This window comes from Ostrinia furnacalis, unplaced genomic scaffold (genome assembly GCF_004193835.3).
Source record: "Ostrinia furnacalis isolate ACB-3 unplaced genomic scaffold, ASM419383v2 OfSCF1535, whole genome shotgun sequence".
NCBI classification, from domain to species: Eukaryota; Metazoa; Arthropoda; class Insecta; order Lepidoptera; family Crambidae; genus Ostrinia; species Ostrinia furnacalis.
The window spans coordinates 170,381-191,186 of NW_021131774.1; the positions used below are offsets into that span (position 1 = coordinate 170,381).

A 20,806-nucleotide genomic window follows, 5' to 3' on the forward strand; every position below is an offset into this window, starting at 1 on the left:
TACCAACACTTCCTTCCAAAAAGTCCCGTATGTTTTTGTTTTTATTAAGCCTGAAGTTGTAACTACCCACCCTGCAAAAAGGGGGTGTAATGTGTTTAGCGCTCAGATCATAGAATTCTATGATCTGAGGTTTAGCGAAAGTTTCAAACTGTCTAATACAGATACGCGCGGGGTCTGAATTTTTAACAACCTCTGTGGTTTAATGGTTTTGTTGAGTAGTTTTTTCAATGTCTGGCTTTTTGTCTAAGTTGTCCTTATTAACTACGGCTTCACTTGGATTGCGGTCTTCTGTCACACAAAATAATTTAGTTAAGTAGGTAAGAATTTTAAGTGAAGCAGCAAATCGTACGCACAGCGTGGAATAGAGCTCTGTGATTGGTTCGTGTGTCACCCTGCGCGTCCACTCACACTGTGAGACCTCATAGTAGTGTTTGTGAATACGGGCGTTAATCAGGAAGTAAGTAACTATCTACTTAGAACTTTACTCGGAGATCGTGAAAGAGGCCTTTAGACTTTTTGATTTGATAACAAATAAAATAATGTTATCAAATCTTAAGGATAAGATATTAAACCTAAGAAATAATGGATACCCCACACATACCTACTTTCACCCTTTATACTTACCATCATATTATATTTTTGCGACTATGTAAGTATATTATCCTTTATAATCTCGCGAATGTAGAGTCTACACAAAATCTGTCGCCTATTCTCAAACCGCACGACAAAGGTCGCGTAAAAAGCCGTCATACCCACGACCCTAAAAATGGCGCCGAGTTTACCCGCGCAAACTTCTAATAACCAATATCGAAGTTGCCCGGTGCAATTGGAAAATGGCGTTACTAGAATGGACTTTGACCAGTTCGGCCCACGAGACGGGAACTAAAAATTGTGTTATCGCTTTTGAAGATATTATGCCGTTGAGGGTTAGCTTGTTACCGTTACGTGATCGTTACAACTTGTGGGTACTTGTGTTCTTGGCAACGCGAGCGTTCTGTGGGTACTTGTGACTGAGAGAAAAAAAGTTATGTTATTATGAGATCAATAAGTTTAAGCTTTAATTATTAAGGTTAAAAATTAAGGCCTTAAAGGATCATTGGGGGAGGCCTATGTTCAGCAGTGGACGTCCTGTGTGGCTGAAATGATGATGATGATGATTATAAGGTTTGACAAGAATTTATTCCGCCCCATCTCAGCTCCAGCCTAATTATGTTGTTCCGAAGTGGTGGTAGGGCAAGTTATAATATGTTTGGGGACATTTTATGTATAAAGTGCATACTATTACTTATAAATAAGTCATTTAAATTTGATTTTTGTCTTTTGCTTTTAGAATTTGAGACCTCATAAGTAGTAGTAGGTAATGTTTGTGAATAAGGGCGTTAATCTACCTACTTAATAAATTTTCAAATAGGTAAGTGGAAAATTACGGAATCTAAAGTTACCTCTAATTAAGAAACTTATTGTTTTGCATATTTACATAAAATTCACAAACAACTGACTGATACACAACACAATAGACACCAAAATTGCGTACTTCAAGGTCTATGTTCAATAATAAATGTTGTTAAAATCAAAGATCTATAAACGTTGTAAAAGTTATTGTCTCAGTGAGAAAAACAATTAGTTCTGCTGTTAATAGCTATTTAAGACTCACCAACTGTGTATTATCATCACGTTTTAACGTTTTTCAGCGAAAAGCCTGAAAATATTTCATTAAAACCAACTAATATTAAATTCGAAAAGATCTGTCTGTTACCTTTTAATGCCTAGAATATAGATTGCTAAACAAAAATGGAAAGGCTTAGGCTTAGACATCTGCATTACGTCGCATAAATAAATTCTTAGGGGGTGAAAGAGGGGATGGTAGTTTGTATGATAGCTAAGAGCATCATCATTTCAGCCACAGGACTAGGGCATGTAATATCGGAAGGTTTTCAATTCCGATATTGGATTCCGATATTAGATCTCAATATCGGAATTCCGATATTAATATCGGAATTGAGTTCATGTGCTATAAAATTCATATTTGGTTATATTCGTAAGAATTCTTGATTGTTTACAATAAAATAATGATTTTAATCAAAATCTTTAATTTGGTACAAAACAGCACTTCATAAAATAATGATTTTAATCAAAATCTTTAATTTGGTACAAAACAGCACTTCATAAAATTGAAGTATTTTAAAACCATTTTTACGTTATGGGTATCCATTGCATTTGGTTTTTTATATGACAAAAGGCAAACGAGCAGACGGATCACCTTATAATGAATGGTTACTGATAATGAGCCTATATGGACTAGCAAATAATTAAAGTGTTTTTGTAAAATCACAGGTATCAAACAAACTTTTACTCCTTCATTATATTGCCCTGTTTTATGTTGGCGGAACGAATTTTAGAGTTATTCAAATCACGTGTTACAAAATTGTAGAGAGTGGTAAAAAATTTGAATATTATTATGCTTGTAATTTGTTCCTTTTTGATTATCGACGAACAACTCACAAAACCACTAGCCAGCCATATGTCAGCCATAGGACGTCCACTGCTGAACACAGGCTCCAATGCTGATTTTCACAATGGCCGGTTGGTGGCGGCCTGCATCCAGCGTCTTCCTGCTACCTTTATGAGGTCAACGGTCCACCTTGTGGTTATGAGTCCTACGCTGCGCTTTCCGGTACGTGGCCTCCACTTCAGAACCTTGCTGCCTCATCGTCCGTCTGTTTTGCGTACTAAGGCAGAACCGTTGGAAGACCTTATCACAATGCTCGAAGACCTTAATCAAGTTTCCCAACAGGTAGGCCTTCGGATGAATATGGAAAAAACTAAGCTTATGTCGAATGTCCATGTTGCTCCTTACCCAGTTTCGGTTAGGAGCTCGATTCTCGAGATTGTTGACAAGTAAGATGTCTATCTCGGACAAACGATCAGCTAGGTAGTAGATGCAATTTCGAGAAAGAGGTAAATCGTCGAATACGAAGACGAAAGTCTTCAATTAGTGTGTGAAACCAGTGATGATATACGGCTCGAAAACGTGGCCTTTGAATATAGGGCACAACGTGCTATGGAAAGGGATAAGCTTGGTGTTTCTTTACGAGATCTAAAGGTCGCTGACATAGCCCGAAGGATTAGCAAGCTGAAGTGGCAATGGGCAAGACACATAGTACGCAAAACTGACGGTCCATAGTCCAGTAAAATTAAAGGGAAAGGGAGTTGAGTGTCGTTCTTTGTTGACCAAGTACCTATGGCAAATGCTAAAATTGATTTAGAACAAGTTAAATTAACCATAAATAGTTAAGATATTAAAATATTTGCAGTGGAACAAAAAGTGATGGTGAGAGACATGAGAAAATCATTGGTCTTTGCCAATCATGTACTTTGGGCTTTGTGGCAGATTGTGGCGAGTTTAAACCCTTTGTTTAAAATCTCAATTTAAACTTTTATCGGATTCCGATATTACGATATTGGGTCGCTCAATATCGGAATTGAAATATCGGATCTCGCAGTCCGAGATTCCGATATTACGAGATTCCGAGATTCCGATATTCATGCCCTACACAGGACGTCCACTGCTGAACATAGGATGATTTATGATTTCCACATCTCCCGGTTGCTGGCAGACTGCATACAAAGCTTTCCTGCTACCTTTATGAGGTGGACCGACGGTCCACCTTGTGGGTGGACGTCCCACGCTGCGTTTTCCGGTACGCGACCTCCACTCCAGAACCTTACTGCTCCACTTCAGCTTTCTAATCCGTCGGGCTATGTCAGCGACTTTAGTTCGTTTACGGATCTCCTCATTTCTGATTCGATCTCGTAAAGAAACACCGAGCATAGCCCTCTCCATAGCACGCTGTGCAACTTTGAGCTTATGTATAAGGCCTATAGTGAGAGGCCACGTTTCCGAACCATAAGTCATCACTGGTGGTAACACACATTGGTTGTAGACTTTAGTCTTCAGGTAGGTACGTGGCCTGTTATAGCTGAGCTATTAAAGAATAAAGATTTTCTAAATTGCACCCATGCAAAACCGGGGCGAGTCGCTAGTTTTTAAATGATTGTGTGTAAGTAATTGATGGTAATATGGTAGCGTACTAATTTTACAGCTGAATTTTTACGGTTGAACGACTTCAAAACAGATAAGTACTGCTGTGGTGCGTTTGCACGAATATGCCAAAAATGGCTCGCAGTGATCACATTTACTTTTTAAGACAGGTTGGTCATATTTGTTAATTTATTATTGTTTATTTATTAATGTGTTCTTATATTTGTTAATGTTTATCAGTGTACGGCTTCTTCGTGTCCAATGAATTATTTTATTTATCAGAGACATTGTACACACGGCCACACTGTTAACTATCCATTTCCGTTTTTGCTCTCGCTCTAATCAAATGGTGATTCTTTGCAATAGAACGAGATGACATGACTGGCAATGGGCAGTTAACACTGTTGCCGATAGGACGTCGTGCGAGTGCGACTCACCGGTATAATAGTTATTTTATAAATCTAGATTCTTAGCACTCAACTGGTAATTGAAGAAGACTATCGAAATCGATAAGACTGGGTTATCCATTGTTTTTGGAATACTAAGTTTAAGAAATAGTGAATATTCATCGTCCTTTTGCCTCTGATAAATGAGGAAAACACGGGACTAGTTCCACCTGTCGTTCCCACTGCTGAAACTCCCTTGTAGCCAGGATCTACATTCTACAGCTTTACCGATTTGATAAATAAGGAAGTGTAGTGGAGTCTTTGGTGATGATAATGATGAACATTATTTGGTGATGACTTCAGGCGTTCGTCACCTTCACAGTATGCGTGCAGTCAGTGGGCATCGGCATCATGCTGGGTTTTCCAGCCATCCTGAACCCTGCGATCGTGGACCCGGATAGCGACATCAAGGCTTCGTCCAGTGACGCATCTTGGCTTGGTAAGTTTGTTTTAATAATTATATACAGTAGCATAAAACAGTAAGGCACGTAATTCTTTGTCATCACTACTCGGTTCCAATACGGGATATAATATGTAGATCGTTTTATCCACGAAGAAGCGCTCCACCATTCTTCTGCTAATGTTTGAGTGTTATCGGTACACGCTAAATCATCCATGCACACGCACACTACAATAATGACGCTCGGATTGCTCGAATTAAACTCCCTGGACCCCGCGCTTCCCTCGACCAAAAATTGGTGAAGCGGGTCTTCGTGGATGAAACGATCTATATTCGGTTCCAATACGGGATATCTTGCTCGTGAGTCGTGATAGAAAAGCTGAGCAGCCTTGCGTGGCCTTACCCAGGAGTCACTCGTGACATGACGGCCTTTTAGGGTTCGGTCATTGTATATTTTACTCAGTATATCTAATGCGTCAATCCATCCATCTATCAGGTAATGAAAATCAGCTTATGTGAACATGTTTGTTGCCTTTTTCAGCATCAATCCTTGGAATGGCTGGAGTAATCGGTTTCTTCGTCCTCTCACCATTACTGCAGACTGCTGGACGTAAATGGACGAACATCCTCAAGAATTTAATAATGGGCATTGGCTGGATCATATTTTACTATGCAACCTCTTTACCAGCATTATACGCCGCCAGATTCATACAAGGCGTTTCCATGGGCGGCATTTATATCAACGTCATTCTCATTGGAGAGTACTCGGACCCTGATCGCAGAGGTTACTATACAGCATTCCAGAAAGCTTCCTTATCAGCTGGAACGTTATTCTGCCACGCCATGGCTCTTTCTTTTACATGGAGAGACGTCGCAGCAATCGCCATTATACCACCCATGTTGGCATCAATACTCACATGCTTCTGGCCAGAGTCACCCTTCTTCTTAGCCATGAGGGGACGTTTCGACGAATGCGAGAAGTCCTTCCACTGGCTCAATGGGACGAAAAGGAATCAAGAACTGAAGGATTTGATATCTTCGCAACGAACAAGGATAGAACAAGAAAAATACGATCAACGAACCATCAGAAAATGGTTGCATCTGTTATCAAGGCGTGATTTCCGGAGAGCGTTGTTGATAGTCGCCATTTTGACTGTAGCAATTGATTTGAGTGGTCGTAACTTTTTGAAAGCATACATAGTTCAGATCATGACGAGTTTAACAGGCAGCAAAACGACTGGAGTGTATTTCTCTATATTATCAGATTCTCTAGTCATTATAGCTTTGCTGTTATCCAGTCTAGTTATTAAATTTTGCCCGAGGAGAAGGCTCCTTTTCACATTTGGTCCTTTGACTGTTCTCACGCTTATTGTCATAAGTTTGGTGTTATTTTTGAAAAACACTTATGACTTCAATATTTCTCTATGGGTCGGGCCGTGTTTGATTTTGTTTGTGAATATTGTAGTACACATGGGAGTGAGTCCGGTAGGATTTGTGATATTTGGGGAGATATTCCCTTTGGATTTGAAAGGTTTTGGCTCTTTTTTCAGTGGGATTGTGTTCACAGCTTCGTACGGTACAATATTGAAGCTAACACCAGTTTTGATGGAAAGTTTAGGTGTAGAAGGCGCGTATTTTATTTACGGATGTTCTTTGGCTGTATGTTTAGTTTTATTATTTTTCATTTTGCCAGAAACTAAAGACAAGACTTTATCAGAAATAGAAAGTAGATTGAAAGGTGAACCGAAAAGTGTTTGTGAAAAAGAAAACACCTTGTTGGGCGTTAGTTAACCTGTAAATTTTAGTTTGACTAAATATATGTAATTCTTAGGGAAACTTAGTGACTAAAGACTGTAATAAGTTATTTTAACGACTGTCTAATGTATTTGCAACAAAGATCAATGATCCAAACCATATAATTAAGCGAAACATCCATCTTCACACGTTTTAGTGATAGTGACGTTTCTTAGCACGTGCTTAATATGCTTATTTATGTCACAAACACCTTGAAAACACGTGATAGATATCTTTAATTTTATTGTTAAATATTTATTATAAGAACACAAAAAAAAACGTTTAAAAATGTTGTATTTCGCAGATATACAGGGTGTCCCGAAAATAATATTCCAAACTTAAGCAGATGACAGACTAATCAAATGGATGACCATCTATAAAAAGTATCACCATTTCAGGTATGATTTTTTCATGTTTTTTAATCCTCAATTTTGAGCTCATGCTGCTGAGTGTACCAATGAGCAGATAATTTTCTTATTCGTCTTGAGAAATATTGACTGAAATAGTGATACTTTTACTAAAGTTTTTTTTAGTCCATTAGCTTACCATCTTTAATTTGGCACGCTCTTTTTTGGACACCTGTATATTTTTTTAGTTTACATGTTAGTATAAAGTCACTCCCGCTGTCTGTACGGTTAAACATTTAACTTCGTAATGGATTTTGATGCAGTTTTCGGAAATAGACAGAGCGATTCAAGAGGAAGGTTATAATGTACCTACTCGTATAATGTTTATCCACACGGGGTGGGTTAAATAATTGAATTTATAACTTAACTGCGTCTAATTCTATTGGTCTAAAGCTAAGTCTTAATTGTTATTTACTGGATGGGAGTTGAGAGATTGAATTCCGCAAACAGTTCAACCCTCAAACTTGGGAGTAGTGCTGTCCAATAGTCGATAGTTTTCTTTATCGATAGTTTGATATCTTTTTATACTTACGACAGCGACATTGACTGGACTGACACAACAACGATCATTATTGTGTTGCATTTGCTGTCATCGAATGTGTTAGTGCCACAAAATAAACTTTACAAGATGACTGAGCTTGTTTTTCCCTTATCAGAACCAGCCGATATGTTCTCCCAAAGTGGAGGTAGGTACATAATGCAAGCCAATTATATAATAATTGTTATAAATAATTTGAATTTGAAGAATAAAGTGGTGCTTGCAGCAAAAACGGGAAGAACGGCGAGCGCAAAAAACTGTAGAAATAATATAGTTTCTAAGAAATATCGACAATTCAACTATTGACTGATAGCCAACACTATAAAAGTTACAAACTGGAATGATTTCCTCCGTAACGTCTCATTCTGAATAGTTTCGTTAACTAAAGTATTTAGCCCTTTACAGTCATTTTACAGTTTTGGCGTGAATTTAACTGAAACTCATTTAAATGGAGTTACATTTGAATTGTTTATTTGACTAGATTAGATATTTAAGAACGTTTTTCATTAATGTTGATTGTTATTAGGTAAAAATAAAACTTTTACGTATTTTCCCATGTAAATGGGATATTTATATGTTTTTATATAGATAAGAACACGTAAATTTCGTGTCTTTTGTTTTTTTTTCTTGTTTTGTGTTGTCGAAATTCCAAATGAATTTAACAAATTGATAAAATGGTAGATTGAACTATTTTTATTTCATCTAATTTTACATTTATGTATCTTGTATTTTCCCTTTATTTTGTTTTGACTGTAGTTGATTAGAAACCTAATAATATGATAATTAATTCGCTCTATTAATTAATAATACATCAATTCACTTATAAATAGACAGACTTTTCATACAAAAGGCGCATCAAGGAACATAATTATATTTATGGGAATCCATATTAATGTAACACACATTAATGGGTAACGCAATCCAACCATAGTGATAGCGGCCTTAATGATCAATGGGGTATGGCACAAAAACATAATTAATTAAGGAGAACCCTATGATTGTCATGCAGGATCTATAGTTCCACGCGTAGATTCTTCGTTTTAGCAGTTCATAAAATAAATGTGTTGCTTTAATTCCCACCATAACGCTGTAAATAAATAAGAAATATTACTTAACACGTCTTTTTTTTGGTCTCCATAGAACTCTATAGCTTTAAATCTCAAGAAAAAAAAGCTTGTTTTTAAAAAAGTTTATTTTTATTATAATTTTATTTTACACTTTTTAGTTATATCTTAATCTCAGGACCCTGGACGTTATCTAACACTAAAGTGCTCGAAAAGACAAATCCAACGAACCCAAACTCGATGAGTTTCCGCCGTTTTGTTTAGGAGTTCCTATGGCCACCTCCCGACTCCATCATCAGACCAGCTCAATGGTACCATAATATTGCATTGTCATCGGACTTACACATGTATGCAAAATTTCAGCTCAATAGGAAACCGGGAAGTGGGTCAATTTTAAGTTGCAAGATTTGACGACAGACACCAGACATGTGAAAGTAATAAAAAGCTTGTAATAATAAGTTAGTGACTGACAGACGCGCAGCATAGCCTTATCCAGACAAGGTTAAAATATGTTCTATTTCTTCAAGACGTTTATGGAACCCTAAAAAAGCTTAGAGACTAAACTAAGTATCTAGTTCTATTTTTAAATAACTTTTATTTTTGTATCAAAGTCTAAAAACAAAGGTTGACTTGACGCCTTATTTTAAGTGATTTTGCACCTATTTCCTTTTAGTTGAATCAAAACGCGTCAGCTTGTGACTTGGTGTATTCTGAAGCAGAAATCATCTGAGGAAAAATAATTAATGATGCGTGGGTTTATTTGTTTATCTTTACACCTTGCACTACTTACTCAGGCATTAAGAATGAATTTATCCCAAAGGTAATCAATTTGAAAACGTAGCAGAAAAGAAAAAGGAGCAGGAATGCGCCTCTACCAATCGGACGATTTCGAAATCATAGGGGGAGGCCTTTATGTTCAGCGTCCTGTGGCTGTAGTGATGATGATGATGATGAATCAATATGAAGAGAATAATGATTGCAGTTTTCGGAGAACGTATTAGGATTTTCAATGTTAGCTTTCACAATGTTCCTAACTGTGTGTAGGTACTAGACTTTGTTGCAAAATATTGCATCTAATTTTTAATGTCCCAGCTTCTAAAGCTAAGTATACACTTTTAATCAGTTACCATTATTTTATATTATGCATGAATAAGTAAATAAAAATTGTCAACATTCTAAAATTGTCTCATTTCTCAAAACAATAAAGATAAAACATTTCCAGAACGGTCACTCTACACCATGTTCTAAACCCAGCGACAGTAGATATATCTACACTTTCCGAATTTCAGTCGCAACACGCACAAATCTCGGAGTTAGCAGTCCCAGCGCTATTGTCTCTGAGTGGCTCAACTCGAGGCACTCGTCATTGAACAGCCCGGTCTGTGAGGAGTTAGCGGACGTATTCTGGTAAAACATGTTAATATTCTTTCGATTTTTTATGGTATTTTTATACTATCAAGAGAGTCAACCGTGAATTGAAATAATTTTTAAAGCAAAATGATCATAACTAAGTCGACGAGGTGGAAAAACTATTAAACTACTCATAGACTCCCCTCATACTACTTATTTAAAGACTTTTAGTCGGCCGATAGTTGGGTTCACAGTCAGGCAAGGTCGAGCGTTCAAGGTTCATGAGACCAAGATCTAAAACAAAAGTTACCAAGTCAAAGTCACCTTGCTTCGAGATGGCACCGACTACCAGAATCAAGCAAGGTTGAGCGTAGCAAGGTTCATGAGACCTAGATCTCGACGACGAAAAAAAAGCTAAAACAACGACATTCCACCAGCTCGCACTATGCGTTTCGATGACTCTTATAATGCGAACAGCTAGGGACTGGAACTCGCTGCCTGCTGCTGTCTTTCCTGAACACTGTAATCCAGGCCTTTTCAAGGCGAGAGTGAATAGACAAGTGTCTAGTGGTTTAAGAGTAGTCTAGGATGGTAGGTACATATGTGTCCTGTAAGTACAGCAGACATGTACCATCCTAGACTGCATCTCACTTGACACCAGGTGCGATTGCGGTCAAATACCTGCCTTGTCTTGCATAAAAAAAAAACAAGTTACCAAGTCAAAGTCGAAGTAACATCGCTTCGAGATGGCAAGCTACTAGAATAAGGCAAGGTCGAGTGCTTCAAACTGCCTTCATCCGTCGATGACTTCTTGCTCCACTCGACGAGTTTAATTTGCACGTTTATAAAAATCCACTTTCCATCAAATTTTATTAAAATCACGCCTTTGGAAGAAGTGTGCCATTAAAATTTTACGTGTACTTGGTAAAAGATGACTGAGTTAATTGCTGTACGAGTTACTACGCCACTATAGCTAGTTTAGTTAGATACTTGCTTAGTCTTTTTAATTTAAAAGTTAAAATTTTTAAAGGTATTTTTTGTAAAGTGTTTTTAGAGAGTCTAATTATTACCTTAGATTTCAGGTATACGTATGCCGTAAAATTACGAGTATTATCTACTTTTATCATCATAAACGTCATTGAGTTAATTCAGTGTCAGGAAGAAGACCCCCTTCAATTTATCAGACTCAAACATGGAGGATTTGGTCTATATTTTCCACGCTCTGAGCAGATGGGTTGAACTAGTCGGGTAAAATGCTGCCAGTCGTCGCTTGCTCAGACAAATAGAGCGAGCCACAGTCTGGGGCGGGGAGCCGCGAAAGAATGTCTAGGCCGTCTAGCTCGGACAATACCTCGCAGTTCCGTCCCAAAGACTTTGGGAATTGGGAGGACACCGTCAGGTTTTAGTGAGTAGGCCCTGCCCATCTGGCAAGCAGAGCATCAAATAACCCACTGGTTCGGGCCTGTGGGTATGCAATTTCATGCATTTCCTGACGAAATAAAAAGTGGGGTAAAATGCTGGGTATACTTAGTACTTAGATCCCTTACTGTGTCTAATTATTGAAATTCAAACTAATCAAAGCTTCACTCACTGTATTAAAGATAGAATCAACTTTATGCCGTTAATATTGGCGAAAAGAAATTGATGTTGGGACACCTCGAAAACCGTCTAAGTCGTTAATACAAAAAAAAAAAACAATTGCATTGTCCATCTTAATTGAGTTACCAAGACAGTCAGCTCGAAAAAACGTGGCATCTCATTAACGGACGACGTAATTATTCTAATTACGTTCCCTTACCGAGTCGGCTGCTCATCTGGACTTCTTAAATTGCAATTAAAATTGTCGCCGTCTTTTGCTGAATTTTTAGGTATGTAGAGGTTAATTTGTGGAACCATGTTACTGGCAAAACTTCCAAATTAGAGAAATTGGTCTCACAAATACTTTATTAGCATTAGGCAGAAGTAATTAACCGAATTGGGCGGAAGATTCTGGAGTGGAGGCCACGTATCGGCAAGCGCAGCGTAAGACGTCCACCCAGAAGGACAGACGACTTCATAAAGGTAGCAGGAACGCGCTAGATGCAGGCCGCTGCCAAAGTACCATCTGACCAACCTGGAAATCATTGGGGGAGGCGTTTGTTCAGCAGCAGATAGGAAGTCCTATCTCCTAAATGATGACGATGATTAGCTTTACAAGCATTTAGTACTCAGGTCTTCCATTGGATAAACCGACGATCTGGTGAAGGTCACAGAAACACCTGGATGCGGGCAGCGCTGCGGCTGTAGAAATCCGTGGGTGAGGCCTTTGTCCAGCAGTAGACAGAATTAGGTTGAAACGAACAAGATACTATGTTTGCCTCAAGACAGACTGGAAGGGAATGTATTATGGCATTAAGTTCACTTTTACGCTGTTGTTTACATCATGAAATCTTTTATAACCATCACTTAAATATTAAACTTATCAAGTAACAAACGGTGATCTAAAAGTCTGAAGTCTTTTAAATAATTAAATCAAACTAACAGCCGTCTGAAAAGTTTGCAAGTGTTTACGAAAGCCTATGAATTATTCTGTGGTCTCGCTATTAATCTTTGATTTCACTAATATAATTAGTTGAAGTGCCATTGTAGACGCAGTTTGGGTCTAGTTTGATAAGATATAACTAAATTGAAGTCTGTGTTTCAATCAGCTGTAAAATTATTTAATTTCTGAACTAAAACTTGATATTAACTGAAAATAGATTTAATTTGCGAGGTTTTATTTTGATGATTCTCAGTTTTGATTCAGCGTGAATTTGAATAATTAAGGGTGGGTTGCACCATCTTACTTTGACTTTGACAAACGTCAAAAATCTGTCAAACTCCATACAAAATGCACCGGTTATCATCATAGTTAAGTGGTGCAACTCAGCCTAAATGTCATACGTTGACGCTATCTAATTTTAATTTAATTGTACAAAAATATCTTTTAAAACAATTTACTTAAAGCCACGAAAACCACATTAGTTTTTTGTCAAAATATAAAATGTATTTTATTTCCAAGAAATAAATTAACATCAAATTCGAGTTATGAATTAATTTAGTTATTTATAAGAAGATGTACGGATAAATCACGTTATGATATGGTATACGTATAGTATTATGTAATAATGAGAGTTTTCAGGAAAATAATACCTACTGTTCTATGTGAGACTATTAATAAATCGTTTTCCCATGAATAAGTAGCTAAAGTCACTTTAAACTCGGATGTCTCCACGAACCTGCGCATCATGTTCGATTATGAACTGTCCTGGACCTTGAGGATTGATGGCCACAACGTGAGTGGCAAGTTTTTATATTTGCATACGATCGTGAGAGCAGTCACATGATTCCTAACTTTTGTTCCTCTTCTAAGAGGTTTCAGTCATCTTATTTATTTATTTATTCATGAATAGAACGATAGTACCAATTACACTATTCAAACAAGACGTAACAAAGTTCAGAATAACATTTAAGTATACTTATAAACAATTTAACTTAGGAGAACTACATAAATCAGATGCGATTATTTATTTTCACAATAACCCAGACATTCTGCTAGTAACGTAGGTACCTACTCCACCCCTCTGCAAATACGTCAAAATTTGGGTTTTGGTCCAGGAAACGATTGAGAGAGCACTTAATGTACGTGGTATGGGCGATTTCGATCTTGAAACCGTGCGACACGGAGGAACAGCAAACAATGCATTGCATGCCTTCGACTACGATAATAGTTGTTATTAGTTGTCTCCAACTAGTTATCTACTTAACTACCAATGTGTTGACGTATTTGATGATGTCATGTATCATCACAATTTTCAGGAGTTCATTGAAGCATGGGAAGCTATTGATCAGGTTTTATTAGGTAAGGATGTCCTACTTATTGATTTGATTTCATATTTTTCGTAATAAAAAACACTACTAAATCGAGAAGATTTATGAACTAAGTTTCAGAGCTAGTTTTGTAATTTTGGATGTATTTCAAGGTTTGATTAGATTCTTTCTCCTCGTCTCGCCTTTAACAGATAGGTTTCTCTACGAGTATGTTTTTTTGCTCATGTTCAAATATCTTTTTCAAAGCTAAGACCATAACTTTATCCATCCAAAATTACTTACTCATCAAAGCTCGTCTCCAAAACCGCTTTATTTGCAATTTACGTTGAATGACGTATAAACATACAGAAAATTAGTCGCGATATACGCGAACTTAGCGGCGTATACATCATCAGAATTTCCATATAAATGCGACGCGAGATCTCCCGGCTATATTGTGTTTGGGACATATATGGCTGGATGTGCCATGATAGTTGTATAGTCTAGGTTTATAATATGCTAAATTAAGTGCTCTTGTTAGTCTACCTACTGAGAAGTTCTTTGGAGTAACGACTAGTCCCAAAGTAATGAATGCGTGTAAGAGCGAAGGTAGATTCATCTCATAGAGCATTGTGACATTTTGTGTAGTTGACATAGATGCTATTTTGCAATAAAAGTATGATGATGAGCTGATGACTGTACTATCGACCACAGGCTACGGTTTTAAAAGATTGAAGGTGGATGAAATAGGGGTTAAATGGCTTGGCCCATACAAGACTCATATTTTTTTCCCAACTTAGGAATTGTTTTCCAGAAGTGATGGTAGAGCAAGATATACATATTTGAGACTGGACAACAACTAGTCTCTCTATATTCTAATTTTTTTTTCGTTTTAGTTACTGCTGGACAAAAGCCTCCCCCAAAGATTTCTACAACGACCAATCGTGCGCTGCCCGAATCCAGGTACTTCACGCGATCTTCACCAGATCGTCGGTCCACCTGGTGGAAGCCTGCACACTACGTCTCTAACTTACCAGAGGCAAATGGAGGATCTGGCCAACACTCCCCACGGCCACTACGACCTTTAAGATGCCCTAAAAAGGACCTAAATTTGGAACCAGACCATTCAAAATTTAGCCTTATCTCCTGCAACTGCTCCTGTTGCAGGAGATCGAATCTGATCAGGAATCTGAATCGAATGTACCTACTATGCTATTTCTATTTATTTATATTAAACGGCAGACAGTGGTGACTGAGTTTGTTGCGGAGTTTACTGAGTTTGTTGCGGAGTTTTTCTCAGCACTTGCCAAATGTTGGTCTCGAAGCGCTGGTAGGGTGACATGTAGAGGCTCCTTAAGAGCAAAATGTCAATTTGTAAGAACTATTTATAAGTCTAAACAAATAAAGAAATTTTGACTTTTTTGACTTTTTATCACATTCAGTATTAAGCTCTATATCCGTGTGCACTCCGCGTTGACATTATGATCATGTTTAAATCATCGAAAGAGGCCTGCGGCGGAGGTATGCCACCTATATTGCGTGCGCGAATTGGATAGGTGACTGGGAGAGATAGCTTTTGGCAGGCCTACATTGTATCTTGTTCAAATCACAAATCCACCATCGTTTGTCGTATGTAAATCTTTAATAGGAACAGTTTTCTTCCCGCGACTTTCACCAGATCGTCGGTCCACCTAGTGGGAAGCCTTCCACACTATTTCTTCTGGAAAGTACCTGGATGTGGGCAACACAGAACCGGTCGTCGTGGAAATCCTTGGGGGAGGCCTTTGTCCAGCAGAGGACGTCATTTGGCTGAAAACAGTTTTCTGCTCCTGAAAAATGACTCTTATGACGTGACGAGGTAGTTAGTTACCCAATTAAGTTTTCCAGGAAAGGTTGGTTAACATACTTACAGGAAAAGTAAGTACGAAGTTAGAGAAGTTACTACACACTTGATTTTCCTACGAAATCTTCAAGATCGCGTCAAATTGGGCAGCAGATTGAATTATTGCTTCTCAGAAACCAAACTAATTAAGTATTAGAAATAACAACGAAGAATATCTAGACTGTCTGAGAAATATTTCGAATTTCTCAGTAAAGTGATTTTTCAAGGACACTTTCTACATTCTTTCAACCACTGCCTCAGGGCATTATTGTAGTGACGAATAAAAGCAATTTGAGAGTCATCGTCAGTCTTTCAATAATATCACAAATTCACAAGTTGTATTATCAGTTTCTTTTTCTTTTCTTGTGAGTATTATTAAGATATTCAAAAAACGAAATAAGATTAAATAGTTAATGTTCGTCATCATCATCATCATATCAGCCACAGGACGACCACTGCTGAACATAAGCCTCCCCCAATGATTTCCACATCACCCGGTTGGTAGCGACCTGCATCCAGCTGATCTAGTTCCAGCGCCTTCCCAAATAATACTTATTAAATGATATTTCAAATAATGTTATGATTAATTATTATTTTTATGTTTTTCCCCTTTTTCCTTTGGTTTCAGTAAAGATTTGGCACTTTAATGAGACTAACAACACAAATACCTAAAAATTTTACAAAACTGCCTTCACGACGCTTCACTTTCCCTCCAATTCCAAAACCATAGTTATTTCCTACTAGTATTTTCAAAAAACCACGCAAAAGTTAAATTAAACCAGACCAGACCCGGAGCGGGGTTCCGTAACAGCAAAAATTCCAAAATTGACGTCCAACTGGAATTATCGCCACCTGCTCCAGGATTGTTTAACACGTTGAGTGCGAAACCAGGTCTATAGACCTTGTGTACGTCTCGCTTACCGTGCGGCTAAGAAAATTATAGTCTTCCTTGTCGTGCGAAAGGCATAACTTCAATTGGGTCCGGTATAGGAAAGTGATGAATATATATCTATGATGTATTCTTAAAATAGAATGTAATGATGTACCTACCTTAATACCAGGTTTTTAGACCTGGTACCGCACGGAAGTAATAAAATGTCTTCACAATGCGAAACCAGGTCGAAGCACCTTGTACCCTGCGCACCTGGTACCGCACCCCACGCTAGCTTCGTGCAGCCAGTGTTGCCTCGCATTCGTAAGAAACGCACATGTCGACATGGCGTCAAGAGATACAAACTAAATCAAAACTGCAAATTGATTATAATTTAATTTGCTACACGATTTATTGCTAATTTAAGTAATGTTTTTCGTGACAAACATTTGAATGTTATTAAATAATATGTTTTCTTTAAATATAGCTTATTTAAGTATTTATGCACGTATGTCTTATTTGTAAAATATTTAGACTAAATTATTAAAACATCTTTGTTTGTTACTTTTTTAAATTTTTATTAAAACTTAATTTAAACTATCGATATTTGTATTTCACATCCCTAGAATACCCACCAGACTTCCTTACTTCAGTGCGGCACAGGGTGCATAAGCCTTGTATTTTGAATATAGCTATAATTTTTATACTAAACAAGTTATTCACGAACGCCTTCAGGTGTATGTCAATAAATGCATTATTATTAATATTCAAAGAAAAAAAACACAATATCTATTAACATGAAGCCAAAAATAAAATTAATATATCTTAAATATTACAAGGTCTTTAAGCCTTGTGCCGCCACAATGTAAGTTTTAATACCAGGTTTACTGACCTTGTACCGAAGGAATGGAAAGTATTAGAAAGTTACTGCCGCAGCAAAGGTGTTAATGGAGGAATGCCGGGGGCGACGTGTAGCGGCTTTTTGCAACTTTTTAATTGGATATTATCCCCGGGTTTGTTTCCGACGGGTTTTCCCGTTCCCGTTTGTCGCGAATTTGATGTTTGGTCGCGAATTCGCGATACATATTTTGTGAGCACGTAGGATTTTTGTGTTAAACTTTTTCAGAATGAAATTGACGGTGGCCAGCGCTCGGCAAACATCAGTTTATACATTTTTGTTGCTAAACCGCTCTCTTTTAAAACAATGAATTATTAAAACTGCAAACACGTTATTATACCGTTTTGTAAGGATTGTACTAATTGTTTAGGATGTTGTTTAATATTCGATTGGAGGCGCAAAACATTTTGTCACGTGCTCTATTAGTAATGAATTTTTTTTTTCACTTCACCGCCGCTGCAAAACCTGCTTCTTTTAAAGAACAACAAGTATCTATTCCCCCACGTTTTAAGCTTACTTCAAAAAGCCCAACGTCCAACGCTACAAGCATTTCCTCGAAGCTTAAGCTCAAGGAATGCTCGTCCACTCTCGCAAAATCTCACGGACTCGCAACGTTCCCATGACGTCATTACGTCCCAAACCAGATTAAGTGAAACATTTACTTAGGACGGCTCTTTAATCATTTTCCCTTAGGCACCCTCATTAAATATTTCACGAAAACTTTGCCATAGCGAAAAGAAGAAGGCAAGTTTCCTATTTGGGAAAATTTGCTCGCGACATAAGAAAAAATGTGCTTTTATACGATTTTACGATACGATTACGATTTTTAAGTACGAGTAACAGCTCACAGTCATGATAGGTCCTCATAGTTAATGCCTAATACGGGACTATTCCCACCTTTTGTTCCCACCGCTGCAACTCCTGTGTAGCCAGGATCTACAGCTTGACCGCCAATAACAACCCAACCAGTGAAGGTCAAGTTTGTCCCGGTGGAAAGTCCGTGGTGTATCTTTGCTTATCTTTTTTTTAGAGTTTACCTACTTAAACCTCCTGTTTTAATTAATTTCATTGTGGGTCCAATGACAGTTTAATCAAGGTGGGAATATTCCCGTATAGGAAGAACCAAAAGCATTATCTACGTTTTTTTCTTCATCGCTACAAGGGCAAATAATATTTACGGGCACTTCTTCGAAATCGCATTCTTCGACTGATTCATGTGGACAAATTTCAAATTCAATTTTAGGTTTGTAACATAGACTCATATGAAAATAGGTACACCCAATAACATATATTTGGATAAGGGACTCGTTTTTGTAAAGTAGTTTTCAAGATATCGACGTTCAAATATTTTGTGCCCATATGAATCAGAATTTGTTACATATTAATCAAAAATAGAAATAAAATTTATGATATTTATGTACAATTGGCTCTAAATTAAGAAAATAATCATATTATTACAAAAACAATGATCTGTTGTTATGAAAAAATGCAACGATTCCACAATAATTCGTGAAAAAACATTTTTTTGAAACTTTAGTATACATCCATAATATTTTGTCATCATCATAATCATTTCAACTGAACATAAGCCTCTCCCAATGATTTACATAATGACCGGTTGGTAGCGGCCTGCATCCTACGCCTTCCTGTGGGAGGACGTTCTACACTGAGCTTGCCGGCACGTAGATTCCACTCCAGAAACGTGCTATCCCATCGGCCATCATTTCTGTATACTATGTGTCCTGCCCATTATCACTTCAGCTTGCTAAAACATCGGACTATGCCACCATGCGGCTTTAGATCGTTTACGGATCTCCTCATTTCGGATTCGATTGCATAAAAAAACAAGCATAGTCCACTCCATAGTACACTATGCAACTTTGTGGTTCGTAAGCCTACAGTGACAGGCCGCTTTTCAGTACAATTTGTCATCACTGATAAACACACACTGGATGTAGACTTTCATCTTATGGCACTAAGGTATTTTAGATGACTATCGAGCTGTATCACTTATCCAAGCTATCGTTGTTAAGACGTCCACCCACAAGGTGAAGAAGGTGAGATGAGCTTATAGAGGTTGTGGCAATGGCAATCAGTTAATCTCGAAATCATTGGAGGCCTATGCTCAGCAGTATATTATTATGTGCTATGGAAGCCATAAGTGTAGCTGAAATAATAATAAAAATAAATAAATCGTTGGCAATTTCATACAGCGCCATTTAGCTACAAAATAAGCAACAAATATGCTTGTGTTATGGTTGCTAGCTTAACGGATATAACTACGTATTTACTGTTTAAACACAAATTATTCTTAGCATAAAAATGATAATGTTTTTTTTATTCATAACAAGACCGCAATCGCACCTGGTCTTAAGTGAGATGCAGTCTGGGATGTCATTCTTAGTTAAAAAACCCTTTTTTGGTGCTTGAAAGACCAAAAACTAATTATTTTATGATTCATATAGGGCCCTGACCATATGAATCACGCACAGATAAATCAGTTTTTTGCCTAAAATCGAGCAAAACTCGTCATACATACAGACTACAGTGTTGTCATTTTTCTACATGAATCTATAACCCAAAAGCATCACAAGAAAGACAGATTAGATTTTTAATGCAATAATGTAATTTTATAAAGTAGGCATTGTAATCAGCATGCCACCTGAACCAAGCACAGATGAATCAAGTATTTGCCTTCATCACACCGGGTTCTAAGCCAACCAGCTTCACGTCTGCCTTCTAGCTCATCCATTGCAAGATGGGCTTGCCTCCACGACAGAAACCAGACTCTCATGATTAAAACCTGACCAGTTATGGTCAAGAACAGCTCACGCCATATGAATCAGTATTTTATGCCGGACATTGCTTATTTATTTTTTTGCGAACAAACTAACTTAATTAAAATTATGACACATTTTTTTTGTAGAAGGACAACTCATTAGCTTTCGAAATAATTTTAATTTATATTGATATATCAAAAGGAAAATGCTACATCAACCATTTTGTTCCGGAAAATGGCTAACGGACACACCATATGAATCAGAGAATCACACTTCAAATATTTTTATTTTGTATAAAGACAGCAATGATGTCAAAAATGTAATTTGCGCCAGATAGGGCTATAGCTAAGCTATACGAAAAAAAATATTGCATGCCATTTTGTTAGTTGGTTACAGAACTATACCCAAAGACATCGAAAATTTTGCCTCCGAAGAAATACCCTTACCATTGTTATAGTTTTCTCCTAACAAGTCATTAAGTCAAGAGTAAAGGACTTTATTCGCTT

The 20,806-nt window shown here is 37.4% G+C and overlaps 1 protein-coding gene across 1 annotated transcript; it reads left to right on the plus strand.

The window, feature by feature from the left end:
- The first annotated feature begins 4,126 nt into the window (after positions 1-4,126).
- Positions 4,127-6,941, plus strand: LOC114353042 (facilitated trehalose transporter Tret1-like). Its single transcript, XM_028304850.1, has 3 exons — positions 4,127-4,212; positions 4,792-4,927; positions 5,430-6,941. Exons 1-3 carry the CDS (start codon positions 4,168-4,170, stop codon positions 6,677-6,679), a joined length of 1,431 nt encoding a protein of 476 aa, XP_028160651.1. The 5' UTR covers positions 4,127-4,167; the 3' UTR covers positions 6,680-6,941.
- The last annotated feature ends 13,865 nt before the right edge of the window (positions 6,942-20,806 follow it).

Coding starts and splice junctions, on each gene's coding strand:
- LOC114353042 (XM_028304850.1), top strand. CDS start 4,168: ATGCCAAAAATGGCTCGCAGTGATCACATTTACTTTTTAAGACAG. Junction 4,213..4,791: donor ACATTTACTTTTTAAGACAG/GTTGGTCATATT, acceptor TGATGACTTCAG/GCGTTCGTCACCTTCACAGT. Junction 4,928..5,429: donor CAGTGACGCATCTTGGCTTG/GTAAGTTTGTTT, acceptor TGCCTTTTTCAG/CATCAATCCTTGGAATGGCT.